The sequence below is a fragment of the Pygoscelis adeliae genome, unplaced genomic scaffold, assembly GCF_000699105.1.
Source record: "Pygoscelis adeliae isolate BGI_AS28 unplaced genomic scaffold, ASM69910v1 Scaffold66, whole genome shotgun sequence".
Classification (NCBI taxonomy): domain Eukaryota; kingdom Metazoa; phylum Chordata; class Aves; order Sphenisciformes; family Spheniscidae; genus Pygoscelis; species Pygoscelis adeliae.
Window position 1 is genome coordinate 1242022 of NW_008825167.1, and position 17426 is coordinate 1259447.

General features: G+C 39.0%; 2 protein-coding genes across 4 annotated transcripts in view; both read right to left on the reverse strand.

Annotated features, from left to right (window-relative positions):
- Positions 1-126, reverse strand: part of SMARCA5 (SWI/SNF related, matrix associated, actin dependent regulator of chromatin, subfamily a, member 5) — a 25711-nt gene extending 25585 nt beyond the window's left edge. Inside the window, exon 1 of the mRNA XM_009328862.1 lies at positions 65-126. Within this exon, the coding sequence (XP_009327137.1) occupies positions 65-126 (62 nt within the window). The remainder of the gene's footprint in view (positions 1-64) is intronic.
- Positions 127-10462: 10336 nt separating this feature from the next.
- Positions 10463-17426, reverse strand: part of GAB1 (GRB2-associated binding protein 1) — a 42932-nt gene continuing 35968 nt past the window's right edge. For all 3 annotated transcript variants that reach the window (XM_009328755.1, XM_009328754.1, XM_009328753.1), the window contains 4 exons: positions 15758-15851; positions 15282-15405; positions 12196-12318; positions 10463-11949 (listed from right to left, as the gene is read on the reverse strand). In XM_009328755.1, coding sequence (XP_009327030.1) covers positions 11791-11949; positions 12196-12318; positions 15282-15405; positions 15758-15851 — 500 coding nt within the window. In that variant the 3' untranslated portion in view covers positions 10463-11790. The remainder of the gene's footprint in view (positions 11950-12195; positions 12319-15281; positions 15406-15757; positions 15852-17426) is intronic.

Sequence of the window (17426 nt, forward strand, 5' to 3'; positions counted from 1 at the left end):
CCGCCGCCGCCGCCGCCGGTGCCCTGAGGAGGCGAGGCACGGCTTCAGGCTTCTGCCTGGCTACCGGCCCTGGCTGGCGCCCCCGGGGCTACTGGCACCTGCCTGCGCTCGCCGGAGCAGCGGCATTGTGCATTAAAGTTTTACGGTAACGTTACTAATAACGCATCTTGGAGGAGAAGCGGTGAGGTTACTGCACGGGTTCCGTGTTACAGCTTTTAGCACCTGGCGGGAAGCCAGCCGCTTCTGCTTTTGAACACTCAAAAGTTAGCTACCGCCGCAAGGCCGCTGTCTAGGCAAGAGAAATAAGTCTTGTTACTAAAGCGTAATTTGTACACCCTCACCAAAATAAAATGCAAGTAGGATACTGCTGCTATGAAACAGCAGGTCTCCGTAAAAACAAGTGCTTTTTTTCAGGTCAATCTAATAGGACGTCTGCAGCAGGAGAGGGCGAATTGTGAATAAAAAGACTCAAACGTTCACCAAAACGGGTGCCAGAGCCAAGCGCTCCAGTCACCTTCCCTCACTTCGTGAGGTTGATGGAGCCAGGCGAAGTTTGTAGGTATAGAAGAACGGTTCTATAGACCAGCTGAGTAAAACACAGTGTCTGCTCCCAGCTTGAAGCCATCAGGGGCTGCAGACCCCTGCCGTAGAACACGACTGAGCGCATCGACACTTGCATTACCTTCGCTCAGGCAAGGGGTGCTCCTCACTGAGCACCCTCATTTACCCTGCCAGGTACCACCTACCAGACCAGAGCACACATCCCAGAAGAACCCTGGAGTGCACAAAATGGATGAAACTGAACAGGAAGGTAAACTTCAGAGCACCACTATTGCACTCCAACTGCTAACAGAGGCCGAGTCCAAACGGCCAAACTTGAGCTAGGCTGAAGCCAAAGCCCCCCGCATGGCACACGGTGTGGACAACCGGGTACTCCACATCAACTGAATTGCTCTACAGATCCGCTGCAGATTCGTTACATTTGTAGGTATGTCTGCATTCACAAGTAGCGTTAACGTAGATGCAGCCGGTGAGTGTATTCCACAGGTTTGTGAAGCTGTCTCTCCCACATCCCGAGAAACCGTTGTAACCATGAAGGTAGCAGCTGAACAGAGACCTTCTCCGCGATTATTGTTACAACTCTCCATTGTTTCTTATTACAGACATCCTTTAAAATTTTTTTGAAGTTAAAATGATTAGCTTTGACATTTCCAGAAGATTGTGTCACTTCATTTCTGCCAAAACTACTCAGAATAACAACTTCCCAGAAAAATCTCAGTTTTCCTAGCATAGGATTTTTCAACTAATAACAAGTTTACTGACATATTTTCCCCACTGCTTGTTGTTGTCTCTTATCACAGATGAAAACCCAGTCCCCAAGCTTTGCTGAAGGCTTTTCTCTGCATTCAGGGAGACAGCTTTAACTTTCAAATATTTGCAGTAGCAAATTATACTAAATTGTATTGATTTAGCCACCTATACTATTCCGGCATAGTCTTGTGTCCAGTTTTAATCTGCTCTGCCCCAGCTTCTACCCCCTCTCCTCTTCTACAGTTGCTTCAGAAAATGCAGTGCTGTCTTGCATGGCGTGGGCAGTAGGTAAGGGTGGGAAGCAAGCTGCACTCCCGCTCCCCGTTTTGCACTCTTCTGTCTCCCCTGCAAAGTGCTCAAACAAAACCACATGTGGGGGATCGATGGTGAAGAAAAGTGGGGTAGAAAGTCCTTGAGAAGGAGTCAGGTATTTGACAAGACAGGTGATGATGTTTTAGCACCTTCGACACCATCTTTTATAATCAGACTAAAATCGCCAGGTAAGATCATACTGGTTTGGTGGAGAAGGTGAGAAAATTTAGTGAGGTGAGCAGGGAGAAAAGCACCACCCCCATCCAAATCTCATTGATTCTTGGCCATCCAGCAAAATAAAACAGCACCATGTCAGTGGGTGGTGTTGAGATACTTGTATGCATGGTATCAGAAAAGACTAATATGATATCATTGATCTCTACTTCAAAATTAGTTCTCTTCTCTTCCTGGCTACTGCTTTAGCTTCTCCATTTCCCTTACTTCTCAGAAACTCTGCCTTTACCATAGAGATAGAATAATTTTTGCTTAAATTTCAAAGTTAATATGCAAGAAAATACCAGCCCCAAATATTTCATTCACAAAAGGTGAAGCATTATCAAAAAATATTCCTAGCCAAAATCTGACTTCCACAACAGAAACAGGAAATTATTTTTTTTCTCTCTACATCAGGGGGGGGGGGGGGGGGGGGGGAAGAAAAATTAGGGTTGCAGTTGTGTACAACCTGCAATATCATACGAGTATTTTTGGATAACCCTAACAGGATAGTAATGAAATACTGTTTTATAGACCCAAATGCTTCTGAATAGATGATTCACTTCTCAACAAAAATCCTAACTCTAGCTCTAATCCATCCATTATTTCATTATTCAATATTACTCACTTGAAGTTGCCATGGACCGTGTATCACTGCAAGAGAGCAATATCACTAGGAGTCAACTCCTACGTCAGAATTTTGGACAAGCTATTTCCAAGTGGAGAGAACCATGCTGTGAAACAGCAGAAAAAGTTACCAAAATCTCCACCATGCTCAGAGAAAAAGGCTCAACTAGAGGCAAAAATAAAGCAAACTGTTATACTTCTAACAAGTACAGAGGGCAGGCATAATAATAATAATAATAATAATAATAATAATAATAATCTTGTCAAAAGTGGAAAGTAAGACTAAAGGTTCTAGATTTCTTAAAGTCCTGAAAGCAGAGCAGAAGACTATGCCACCCCCCCCCAAACAAAAAACCTCAATCAAAAAAGGAAAGAGGGCTTTCCAAGTTAACATGAAGATGCTCATGAACACACAAAATCATAACAGTCCACACAGAGCCCGAACATGGAGACCTTAAATTAACAGCAACCAGCGGCATAAAGCAGCTCGTGACAGGGGTTACTAATGCGCTAAACACCAACATATGGTCAAATACACAATAAGGCAAAAAATTCTCCCTCGGCCAGTACTAAATTATAGAGACAACTAATTATTAACATGCTTATGAAGTTAGTAAAGAACAGTTTAATTACAGATTTTTGTCAAATCTCTCCAGTGACGTCTTTCAATTTTGTTGCTCAGTTGTATAATCGTAACTTTAATATTCTTTAGATGACTTCTTGTTAAATAAGAAATTGAAACACCATAAGTAAGAGCAACTCTAAAGGATACTATTAGCTATGCAGCAATTATGCTAATAGGTATTGCTGCACACGTATCAACACTGTAAATCTTCCCAAAGTTTGGGAAATGAAAGGAATGAAATAGAGCTGTTTGTGGTCACACCATCAGACATATGGCAGTCACCTGGATTCAAGAAGGTGGGAGAGAGCCTGGTTTGCGTTCAGATCTTAGGGGGTTTTGCTGTTGTTTTTAAAGTTTAGTTTAAAATGCGAAAGTAAAATACTACACAAAAGAGATTAGATAGTGCCAATTCTTCTAGCCACTCACAACACTGATGTTGAGCTGGACTATCCCATCCAAAACTAAATATAATTAGGCGTATTTCAAAGCCATCACTTTTCAGTCACGATCATTTTTATTCCAGTCTTAGATTAATTGTGCTGCAGGTAACAGGTGATATATATACATACACACACACACACACACACACAGCGCCAGCATTTAAATCTAAGCCATCAAAATCATGCTATGTTTGTTAAAAAAAAAAATCCTCTCTGCCCATCAGCAAAGGTGCAGCTTCGTCAAATCATAACATTGATTTTCACTGTAAAAAAAAAAATCATAGAATTGTAGAATCCTTTAGGTTGGAAAAGATGTGATATGTTCAAAAAAATTCAGCTTACTCATGAAAAACAGAGCAGCTATTATAAAAGTAATTATTTTTCAAACCTCCTTTAATCAAACAGAATATTTGGGGGAAAAAAAAATCTTGTTAGAAAGGCACAGGAAATCCAAGTAAGACTTCACCAAAGAACTAAGTGTCCCGGGGAGAACGTAATGGCATGTATTCACATCATTACGATGCAGGGGATACAAAAACTAGTAAGAGAAAAGAAAAGTCTGACAGATTGTGTGCCCAGAACTGATGCAGTTTTAGAGAAGTATCTGACCAGAAGGGAGTCAGTCAGGCAAAGTTATTTCAGCAGCCCTGAGCAGAAAGCCGCAGCCAACAGAACGGACAGTGTTCAGTGTTCGGAAGGGATGCTTTCTGAAGGAAACGGAAAAGGTCCGCACGGCTGCAGTTTACCCGAAGATAGTCAGACTATAAAAGATACTAAATAAAGATACACAGTTGAAATCAAGTTCTCTTTTTTTTTTTTGAGGGCTGAGCAGGGTTTTGGTTTTTTTTTTTGTTTGTTTTAAGGAGAATTTAATCCCATTTACAGAACAGTAACTGCTTGTTTAATTTAAAATTTCCATCTTTCTACATAATGCACCTACTAAAAGAAAACCTCAAGACAGAGCTTAGAATGATCAACTGGAAATTTATCCCTAAATTTTTATGCAAGTACACCTTGACAAAAAAAGGTTGAAAGCTCTAATGAATCTGTGTAGCCAGTCACACACCACAAAGTGCAGTCACAAAACTAGGTCCAGAATAAGCTTGCGCAAAAACATCTCACGGTTCAAGACCAGACCTGACCATAAATCAGCACCTATTCAAGCTTCTTGCCGAAGTCTTCTGAGGGGACTATATCCCAGGGCAGCTTGGATGGCTGGCTCGAGAAAGGGTGGGAGCCAACATTTTCTGGTCCTTAGCCCCATACTTTAAAAGATGGCCCTCCTCCCGGTACACCAAATGCAAGGATACTCTACAAAAAACATAGACCACAGATACCACTAGAAAAAACTGGGGGTGAACAATTAAATTCACAGCAGGATGCAGCACAGCCTGTAAAGGCTAGTACCAAGTGTACTTGCATCCCAATCCTAAATTTTATCCTATTCCTTTTACAAGGGGGAAAATAAAACCACCACCCACCAACCCTCCGCAAAACTAAAGTTTTGCTTCAACTCTTTACATAGCTTTTAAGCACACCGCTTTTCCAGAGCTTGTTCGTGCCTCTCTTGGCACCGGCCGCAGAATTTCTGACCCCACTTCAAAGCTGAGCACTGGAATCAGGGGTAGCTGCACTCTACGGCGTACAAGGGGAAGGGAGCTCACTGCAAGGCAGAGCAGAGGCTAAATCCTGATCCTGGTTGGCTCCTTTACTTTCTCCTTCTTTTTAAATGAAGTTCTTTACGGGCTAAGTCTATTCCGTGCTCCCCCATACTGAGCTGTCAAGCGAGCACAGCTAATGGTAACAACGTCTTCGGGAACCATCACTTCTTCCATTTATGCAGGGAAAAAATAGTTAATTTATAATTTAGTCCCTAAACTTCTATTTATATACCTGAGTAGAAATGAGATTGTTTTGAAAAAGTTGTTGGAACTTTCACTTAAACGGGATACACTGGTGCCTTGAATATTAACGTCTGCTCCTCAAAAGATCATACCCTGGGTTTGTCTGCCTGAGGAACTTGCAATCCTGTTACACTTAATGCCATTTAAAAATGCTGTTCCATGCCTAACTAAGATTATGGAGCCTAACTCTGAACACCGTTTGTTTCAGTATTTTGGTCTCAACTATGATTAATTTTTTAAAAGTAACTAAATATGTACACCATGATTTATATGTATTACTATGAAGACAACCTCAGCAGAGGGTTTTATTACCATTTCGATGCAATTAACTCCAGACTCAAATTGAGGTACTCCAGCAGGCCAGTCTGAGGCATCTCCAAAACTCCCAGGCCAGCATCCTTCACCACTAACAGGTAAGGGAAAAAAATCCTAAGCAAACATTTCAATTAGCCTGCATGGTTTACAAGTGTGTAAATCCACAGCGCAAGTGCACAGAAACAAGTAGCGATTACTTCCTCTGAAGCATATTCCTTGAAAATAGCATAGAAATATGAAATATTATATAATTTAAAGTCTGGTAAGAATTCAGGAAAAATAAGGCATAATTATACTTTCCTCCTATTCTGGCCATCTGATTAAAAAAAATGCAGCAACGGCAACTTTCAGCTGCCCAGTTGTGTTTGCTTACATTCAGTACCAATGATCAGCTTTCCAGATACCAACATATTTTCTGTAAACAGGTTTTAGAATAGAAATCTATACTTTACCTGAAGCTTTAAGTGTTGTTCCTTGGGCATCCAGTGGTGCTGTTAAGGTTAGACAGCTAGTCACTAGCTAGTTACAGCTAGTTCAAGAACAGCTCAACTCTCCTGCAATGTCTACAGCTAAACTTGAATAAAATACTGAGATGCCCTACCGTAAGCCTTTTATTTTTCCAAATCAAAAGCTTTTTATTTCATACTTAAAGTGCTCAGTTGATTCTAAAGAGTAATACTAAGCCTGGTTCTACTTTGTATTGCACCTTTTAAATATCTTCAGAAGACTGGATTTCCACACCCTCTCCCAAGGTGCAATCAAGTCGTCTGGGTACCCTGTGCAAGCCCCACATACACACATTAGCACCTGGCACCAGCCAAAAAGAACCTCAAACAGCATTTAATCAAATCTTGTTATAATAGTAGGATTGGCCTTTTTCAAAAGTGATACGGCACACATTTTCTTATTGTTTCGCTGCAGATATAACTTACCAGGAAAAGGCGTGGCAACAATGATGGCTCCTATAAGAATCTTCCAAGAGTGAATCATGATGATTACTACAAATGCCGATTTTAAAACGGCAAGAAAATTTTGGGAGTCTCCATTTTAACAACTTCGTATTTTAATATTCTAAACTGTATGGGATTTTTTTCTATTCCATTTTACCATAGTAAACTAAAATAGTTCAAAATTAGTAAGCATTTCTAACGTTTACTTTTTGTTTTTAAACACAGAGGTAAAAGGCATTAGCCCCATGCCTTGTGGTTTAGAAACTGAAAAATAATTCTACTGGCTTACTGAATTTGGCATCACAGCGAGATACTTATTTTGCAAGTTGGTTTTACCAAAATGTTTAGTGTTTCTTCAGTTATGTGTGTACACTGCAGATTACACAACTGTACACTTCAGCTAACTTGTTTCTTACAAAAAAGTTGAAGCAAACATAGATCATCCCTTTCAAATAAGACACGGGACTTTTCTTTTAAAGACCGTCTAAAAAGAAAACTACTGACATCAGAACAGTCTAGCTCTGTTTATCTAATGACGAGATGGCAAAAGCCTTTCAACTAGTCGTGCATCCAATACCTGCTCTTCTCCCACTTTTGTTACTGAAAATAAGACATTGTTCATAACCACCTCAAGGACCTTTTCTTTTTGTCCCACTCTGCACCTCATCAGGTTGAGACCCGCACCCAAATTGCTTGTTCAGTTAAAACAAAACACCAAACAAAATCCTCACAGCTTGGTATTTGGTTCACCTACACCCAATCAACACAATGTTTTTGTGGAACATTTATTACACTACTTGCTGGACAAGCACTTTTTTTGTGGTCATGGACCACATTACTATTCCCATGTAATAAGATAGACAACAAGAAATGAACCTGAAGAAGCAGTGTTTGGTGCAATACACAGAGACCAAGAGCAGATGCAAGAAATACAGAGGATAATCTCCAAATTTAAGTTTGCCTGTGGATAGTGCTCAGCTTCTCAAGAGCCATAGGTGTAAAATATCCAAACAGATTAAGTGGTATTATTGCTTTCTAAAACTGCACGCTGATGTTGTATGGCAATACCTTTTTCTTGAGCAAATAAATATCCTTTGGCTTTCCATGACACAAACCTCTATAGTAAAGGAGGGAATGGAAGGTTTGTCCAGGGCTGGTAGGTTTCCAAAGTAGTTTTGCAAGACTACAATTTATATATAAATTGACTGCTGCAGTCACTAATAGCTAAGCTTACATTTCACTGCGATAAAAATCTTGCTTAGCTCACAGTGCAATGCGAAAGCTATAGTCCTGCCCATCACTCCCTATTTAGCTACACAGAGCAACGAATTCTAAATTATTCAATTAAAACAGCAAGACTGTAATTTGTCTGTACACCCTATGTGTGGCACTATGCCACAACTGCCCTGCGTGAATGGATTGTTAATTTTTTTTTTAACCTAAATACAAATCTCAGTAAAAAGACTGACTGCATTTTTCTCTTTTCATCTTTTTCAATGTCACTTCACAAATTTTTAGCAGAACAGCTGTCTTTGCACCTGCACTTTACGAGGTAATAGTGATTATGTCACAGCGTGTAAAAGTGTGGCCATTAGTACTTACAGATAACATGTTGTTCAGGTTATAGCATGAAGTGATACCAAACCATCTTTAGTCAAATCTTAGTGCACAAGGCGCTAAGTTTTTCTTTTGACTTTTGTGAGCAAGATTTTGTGTGTTTGTAGAAGACCTATTACACCCATATATTTGCAATTTAAAATGACTCTTGTTTATGACACATACAGCAATGAAAACTATATCCACAACTGGTAACATACTGTTTTAGCGAAAGAAAAAAAGAACTTACCTGTTTGAAAAAGAACACTTGACAAACACCACTCACAAACTACTCCTGCACTGATATCTACTGGAGTTTTCAGCAGCACCCATCCCTCTAACTAGAGTGTCCTCACAAAGCTAGTAACTGAAAGTTACACAAGGCTAACAACAGTCTAGCTTGCTTTCTACCCCCTACAATTTTAGGATTCACATTTTCAATTTAATATTCACATCCTCCTGCAGCGTGAAGCCCCACTCTGGCTTTATAGGTGAAAATGAGATGTATCATCCAGAGCTAGTATCACATCTCTGATTCTGAACATCCTTTGGACAACAAGTTAGTAGAGAAAATATATTACTGGAATTAGGAGATGAAAACTGCTTAGAAATCTAATTAAAGAGAAATTTGAGACTATTACTTAAGAAATCATTATACTGCCTGTACAAGCTGAAAGCTGCTGTTTTCCTTAACGAAAGAAAGGGGGAAAAGCCTAAAAATTAACAGTGGATTCTCAATCATAATAACAATTAACATTATGAATGCTGCCAAATTTCAAATGAAGAAAGAATAAGTCTAATCTGTAAACCAAGGACTGGTATTAGCAAACTTAGAGCAAAACCACCTTGTATCACTAGCTCAACAAGAGGCGCCAGCCTAGGTGTCCAATTCTTTTAGGCATTTATACTTCATTATCAGAGATGCTCACAACATCTGAAAAAAATAGTATCGATATAAAAATATAAGTATCACTGCTCATTTACAAAAACTCAAAGAGGTTTAAAAAATAACACATAGTTGTATAGTTGGTAAATGTTTCAAGGACAGATGGGTTAGGGATAGGTAAAAGACGAGCAGCCCTTCTAAACCGTCTCCCTCAAATTCTCCCACCTATTGAGAGAATGAAGAAACGCGAGTTTGAAATATTCCAAGATCATCTTACTCCTTGGGTGCACACACGAGTGCGGGAGTCCACAGTATGATTCTTCTCCCCAGTGGCAAGCACCAAAGCAATTATGTAGGATAAACAGCAAAGTGATTATCTAACCACATCTGTTAGCGAATTACAGGCCTCTCAGCAGCGGCGATGCACTGCTATCAATGCACCGATAAAATGCTTAAAGCCAGTGTCCTAAATCAAAACTATCATTACATTAGTTACCAAGTACTCACCGTGCCTATGGGTGCTTCAGCTGTAGCATCAGTGAAGAAGAGTTTATTATTGGATAGGAAGACTGTCAAAGCAGAGTTGAGCTATAGCTCCAGAATCTTTATGGATTTGAACTACTTTTGATTGAGCCATCAAGGTCCCCCGGCTCACACCTCTTCTGGCTCCCAGAAGATTGGGAATTCAGATTATTTAGCTGCTTGGTGCAGGGTTTTAAATCAGAGATTCATTTTGAAAATTGTTTTAGCTGTACAATTTTTTGAGAGGTACTAAGAGGTAGTCTACAATTTTGAAAAAGTGTGGTTGGTATCTAGGCACCTTCATAGACGCATTGACATCGGTTTGCTGTTTCACAGGACAGATTTACACATCAAAACTGAACAACTTGATTTATTTAAAATTCACCTGAAAATGCATTGTGTTTAGTTTTTTTTTTTTTTAAAATGCACATTCAACATCAAAATATTACTAATTTTAAAAGAACCTTTGTTAAGAATAAGATAATTTACATACTGTAGATTGTGGCTGTGAGGGGAGAGAAACAACCAATGGTAGATTAGGCACAGTACTAAGGCCCACATGCCAGAAAACAACACAGCTCTATGCTCAACTTTTAAATGATCTGGACAAAACAAAACAATTGGGCGGGAAAATAAAACCAACCGCTTACTTGAGGGTGTTTGTGTAGGAAAAAAAAAGTGTTAGTAGGTTTTCTATCTAGACCTAACTCATTCACGTATTTAAAGAACTCTATCTTCTTCCAAATAACAAAACACGTTTCTAAACCAAGGCAGATTATTATTTGGAACTGGCATAGTAAAATAAAGGATCACAGTATACAGAGCTTAAAATCCTGTACCAGGAAAGAGCAACAAGTGGTTTACAAGGGGATCATTTAAGTATATTATCTAATTTTTAAAAACAGAGATATAAAATATCAGTTGCATAGGGATTTAAATATAAGGCCAAGCAGGAGATTAAAGTAAAATAGAGATCATAAGAAGGGCACTATGGTGTCAAAACATAGTATTTCCATTTGAATTAATGTCTAATTCAAAATCACAGTATTTTGCTAGTACTACAAACAGTGAATGTCAAACTGTCCCATTAATCTTGAACTGAAAACTGACATTAGAACTTCTAAATAGTACAAAACTAAAGCTCATTGTCTAAACCTGATCAGTGTATTAGCACAATAGTGCTTGGTACGTACCTGATTTATATACTCTACCTTCTGTAAATAATATAAAGGTTATTTCTTGTTAATAAGTGTGAGATCACAATATTACTGCATGCCATCAGTGGTTTGCAGGCTTACTTGGTATTTAATTATTCAGTCTTTAAAAGTGTAAGATCCCACCCTGCAGAATCTTCACCCATTGAACACAGAACACTGTCATTAATAAAATACAATAGAAGTTCCACCACTAACAACTAACATATAAGCCAGGATTGTAGGTCTAAACCCAGTACAGTTCATTATTATTAACTCACAGCAATTTTTGTTAGGAAGGTAACCTGTAGACTTCCAAATAATCTTGCGTGTATTAAATATAAACAAGTATGTAACTAACGGTCGTCTCTTGGCATTTCAAGTAGATTATTCAATTGTGAAAGTATTTCCGCAAAAATCAATTTTAAGTTGTTAAAATGAAGTTCAAATATTAATTTCCGTATCTACATGTAGCTTAATTAACCTAAAATTGTAAGGCATAGTAGTGTAAAGAAAAAAAAAATTCTCCAGATGAATTAAGCGTTAAGGTACACTAACTGGGAATACCTGAACCAACATCGTAACTGAAAAAGTGCATAAACATAGTAATACTACAAATGTGTTAACTACAGAACAAAAGGTTTTCTGAAAGCTAAGCAATACTATTTTACATGTTATTTACAGGTTGCAATTTTTCCAGAGACCACAGAGCCAATTTACGATCTTAAAATTCCTTTGATATATTCGAAGTGCCCTTTGGCTTCCATCCTATTCCATCAAGAACCTATTCACACACCAGTGAATCAGGTACTGTACAGTCGAACAACACTGCCATTGTGGTTCTGTAATTCTTCAAAATTCACTCCTTTCTGTTCTTTGAAGAAAAAGCAGTATTTTCATTTCACACTTTTCGTAGGTGTTTCAGATTCTGTAGACTGTCTCCCATCAGTCCATGCCTCTCGTGTGCTCTTCAGTGCTAGTGTTTTCTGCTGGTCGACCACAACGTAATCAACTCTTTCATCTGCCACGCTGCTGCCTGAACCACTGCTCTTTTTCTAGGAAAGGCAAGGAAGGGTGAAAAACATGTGAAAATAAATTAACAACAAAAAGTAAGTAGATGTCCCAAACAGATACAGAACGAGCACAGGTTTCTCTGAAAGGTCCAACATAGGCTCTCAGACTGACCATTCGACAAACTAGTGAAGATGATCTTGCTGGAAGCTCCCTCTTTCCCAGCAACTACTTGTGAAGAAGTTTTAAACTCTTGATGGCAGAAATACAAGAGTTGAAGATTTGCTTACCTTACGAGGTGGGGTAGACTTTCCCGAATCTAGGTCCAGATCTAAATATTCTACTTGTTTATCTCCTTTAGGTTTTACCATAGGGCTGCTTCCTCCATCAAGACTGTTGCTTCCGAACAAATTCTGAAATTATAATATAAATAACTTAGCTAAAAACATATGTGCTAATGGTCCATATTATCAAATACGCTTATTATAAACTGCCAAAATATTAAACGTTAAAGAACTGACTGAGAGCTCTTGCAATCAGTTAAACCATGCAAATTTTATTGACATTGTATAACAAGGGGATATATTCTAAGTCAAAATTGGGACAGAGTCGAAAGCCAATGGGGGGGAAACCCCAAAACCAACCCCTCAAATTTAAGGTTGCCACCAAACCAATCTGTGCCTTCCACCTAATGTCCCTTTCATATCATGAGGTAAGAATGGAGTGTGGTTTGTTCTTTTTAAATGAAGTTGTTACATCTCAAATTTAGCATTACTCAATTACGAACTTTTCTATTTCCTTAAATTGCTGTTAAATACCTTACAAGAATTTCAGCCTTACAATAGTGGCGAAACTTCAAATGAAAGTTTCACATTTCATTCAAAGGCCATCATGATTAAGCTGAAAATCAAAAAGTATTGTTCAATTGATAAGACCAAAAGATTAAAACTTAAGAAAATTTGTGTAGGGCCGCCTGAACTGAAGTTGCATTGCATATACCTAAATTTCGATTAGCCCAGACTTTCACAACCTCACCTCCTCTGTCCTCTCCCAGCCTGATCCCTCCCTCTTAACAGGTGTTATAGGAACAGTACAATAGAAGGACTCTTCTCTAAAAGATAAAGAAAAAAAAAGGAAGACAGAGGGCAGCAGTCAGCAAAAAATGAAGAGGAAGGCAGAAGGAAAGACAGAAGGGTAAGGCTGACAGCAACTTGAAAGAAAAAGCAGAATATTGCTGATTTTATTAAATAAAACAGAAGTACGACATGTCCAAACAAGATGCTTTGAAGCTGATGACAGAAAAAGATGAAAAGTGTGGACTCCTTTCTAAGATGCAGTTGGAACAAATAAAAATTTCCAAAACGTCTATGTAATTGGCACATTTTAAAACAAAGGCCTTGAGATATCTGGAAACGTGCTGGTTCTCTAGGAAATAAAATATTTTATGGGTTAAGGCTTAATGGGCTGGGCTTTTGAAATTGAAGTTAACCATTATATCTGTATCGTCCAACTCATTTAATATTAAGTGGTAACAAGGACAAACACAAACAACTGAGACAAAGTTCATTTTTGTTGCCCAAATTCTCTAAACAAACGTCTGCATATTTAACATACAAAAATCAGGTTCTGTATCAATGTTTCCAGCATAAATAAAAAAGCTATTACTCTTTAAACAAAAAATAATCTGTTATTTCAAACAAACTAGACAGGCAGAACATATGCATTAGAAAACAGAAACTTTAAATGTACGTAAATGAAAATGAAAGGAAATCTGTAGAACAATCTTGAAGAACGAACGGTGCAAGCAAACAGAAGATATTAATGACAGGCCGTCTGAGCAGTGATACTAATTATACCGTCTTGGCACTGAAGTTAAACCCCTGAAATGGGGATTCTTGTAAGAATCAACAGAAAACCCCAATTTGAACTGCGATTCTGCTGCAGGCAGAACTGTGGGAACAGGCGATTCCAACCCTTTGTGTAAAATGGGACGTTTCTTGCATTTGTAGAATGGGACATCACTTACCAATGCCTCTTGCAAGAGAGGGGCTAAGTTTTTACATCATCGGCTCCCCACTGCTGAGGCGCACTTCACCTGGGAAGCACGCCTGCGCTGCTGGCAGGTCAGACAGGGTACAAAGCACAAGCCAGGGTGCTCTGCAGGCTCGTGAGCTTGCACCGAGTCAGAGCTGCCGCAGAGAAGTCAGCAGGAGGGGCTCGCTCTGGGGGACCTAAGAAGCGGTATCCAGAGGCAGCAATGGTGAGCTGGAGGGGAGGGAGACTGGAGGAGATCAGGGCGGGTATCCAGAGCAGCAGGGGATGGGGAAGCAAGCAGCACTGGGAGAGGAGGAGAGTCCAGGGTGTAGTGAAATGGGCTAGCACATGCCATATAAGAAGGCAGACAAACAAACAGGGAGAAAAAAAAAAAAAAAAAAAGGTGCTAGACATTACCTCCCCAACGAAGGTCTTTCGTAATGCTTTAAAGATGAAAAATGCTGCTATATTCCCTACTAAGAACCCAAGACATAAAAATGTGGTGAATGCATTGAACTATACTGAACAAAAAGCTGAGCGAAAGACACAGGTTTTCCTCCAGTGCTTTAGGGGTATTCTGGACCACATTTTAGTTTAGGCCCAGGTCTACTGCTACTGTCTTACTTTAAAATACTATTATTAGTTCTTCTTTCTCTCTCTCTCCTTCCCCCCCCAGCCAAGCAAAAAGCACAGCACGCATCATGAGTTTTTCCTAACTAGCTCTTCACTTACTGCACTGCAAGCTGAATATCTGAAACTTTATTATCTGAGAAAATTCTCCACAAAAGGGGAAAAAAAAATACAGATATTCAATACACAAAGACCCGTTCTATCCTCTTTTTTGAAAGAAGCCTTATAAAAGTACACATAGCTCAGTTTTTATAGAATGGTAAACAACAAATATCAATCCTTTTTTTCCCCTGTTCCTTCCACATTTCTTGGAAGATGTCCTTTTAATAAAGGTTTTTAAGCCTGTCTCAGAGGTCTTAACACAGTTTATTTCCCTTGATGTTGTAATACTGAACTGGTGCATAGCCCAGGACAAGCAATTACAGACAAGAGGAGACAGTTTCTATGGAAGAGGAAGAAAAAAAATAAAGTCATGTATTGAACTGTTTTGTATGATAGATATATATACTAACCCTTCTCTTTATATATGATTATGCTCTTAACTTCTTCAGTGAAATCTTAAAAACTACAGTTTTTCTACAGAGATATTTTTATTATTATTTTGATCTAGAAGCATAAAGGGAGTGATGTTGAATGGAAGGATTTGTGTTTGCATGATTTAAAAGTAAGGACTGCACAGGAAGAGAGTAGTTAAGACGTAGATTTTACATACTGGGTCTTCAGTGGACTGATTTGGATTCATGGATACATAATTCTCTTCACTGTCGTGTGAGTCACTGCTGGAAGTTGTGCTATGAACTGAATCCGGTCTGGGAGACATGGGAAACCTGGAGGAGCTAATTACCAGGAATTATTTTACAAACAATACATCTCGAATATCTTAAACCTCCTGGTAAACAACAAAAATAAGCACATTAGAGCTGAAATTTTCATTCAAGTTTACTAGAGTGTCACATTTTTTGGTTATACACAGTCCCTTACATTTAATATTACAAAATAAAAATTCATATGGACACGCTTTGTTTCAATGCACATGTGCATATATACATACACACACACACACTTCCAAAGGAAACCTCAATTTGTATTACACAGGCTAAAAATATAATACAGATGTACACACATTTATTAACACACTAGTCAACGAAAACAATTAATCCGAATGAGGAAAAGCTAAGAAAAACTTACTCTCGTGCAAAGCTTCTGGTGATAGGAGATCTAACTGGGGCTTGTAATTCTTCCCATTCAGGCAGAGGTTTTATTTCTAGTGGAGCCGGTTTTGCTATATAAGAAACAGACAATCTTAAAGCACAGAACATTCCTAAACAAACTTACAGATTTTCAAAGCCTAAATAAAAAAAAACCCAAACTATTTTTTAAATAGTAAACACTAGTTAGGAAAAGGAGACACTGTTCAGTTGTCAGAAAGCCATGATATATTAACTTATATTTTTAACCTTTCCAGGTACTGACAAGCAACATCAATTAGAAAAAAGCCCACAATGTAAGAATTTTGTAAGATATACTTGTGTGTAGTAATTCTGTTTTGAAAAGAGACTCTGAAAATGGCAGCATCATGTTCTGTCTATACTCTGCCATGATGATTTGTTGAACTGACAAGCCCAGGATAGGGTTGATGTACTGTTTCAGCTTAAACTGCCAGCAGAGCCAACTTTGGGTACTTTTCTTGGCTCATGGGCAATTATTATTATGCAAACTCTGCCCTCACTGCATACATGTACCCTTACTGGTGAGGTTTCACAGCTCAAAGTGTGGGCAGAACCTGCAGCTAAGACTAAGTTTGCAAAAGTGAGAGATGAGCCAACACCCAGCCTCAATTCCAAGAGGTGCTTGGCTTGCTTCAGTGCTTACCAACAGATGAGCAGAGTAGCGGCGTGTTTGCGCCGTTAATGACAGCTAACATTGTTCTAAAAAAGGTGCCATTTTTAAATTCCATTTTCAGAACAGAACCACAAATAGAGTGTTAGTGAGAAACGCGTTATCCCTCCCTCCAGCTTGTATGTTGCACCCCTTCTAAATGTTAGGGGGGTGTGCGTGGGGGGGAAGTATCATCTGTTCTATCATAGGACTTGGCGGCGTGGGGGGGAAATCACATAGAGTCAAACTGCTGTCACAGTTTGAATCTCAACTTCACCCTCCCTAAAACTGTTTTTAGGAAATAAAATGCAATGTCATTATAATAACACCCCTTTCTCTCCTCACCCCTCCCATCAGTTTGCTGCCTATTAGCAGATTTACCAAGATCAAATGTCAGGCATGTAGCACTAGTTCATGTGGAGTAAGAGCTGTCATAAGTGACCACATGAGGAACTGACAGAAATCAGTTGCTTAATCAGTGTCGTTGTCTCACAAGGAAAAAGCAGAACTGTACTCATTATACTCACTCTTCAGATTGAGTTTATTGAAAAGTCAGCTCTCTTACATATTGAACATAAGGACTCAGAATTCAAATTTTCTGGATAAGTATCAGTCTTTAGTATCCCAAACAGTTTTCTCCTTTTCTCTGTTAAGAAGTCGTAATTATGCACTCAAAGCATATCAAGCCTACTGCAGTAATTCTGCCACTTTAACCCACTTGCTCATAAAAAGCTGTCACCACAGACTCAGAAGAGGAACTACAACTCATCTATCTCAAGATATAAGGCATCATATGAAATAAGAGTGGCAGAACCAAACTTGACGTAGGCAAGATGATGCTAAAGGTTGAGTGACACACAAATGATCAGCTTGGCTCAAGTCCTCCGTAAAGGCCTGAGACTACATGGTAGGTATAATCAGTGGGCAAGGTACTGCTCCAGCAGAAAGAGAGTAAGGACTTTGTCCAAAGCCCACTGAG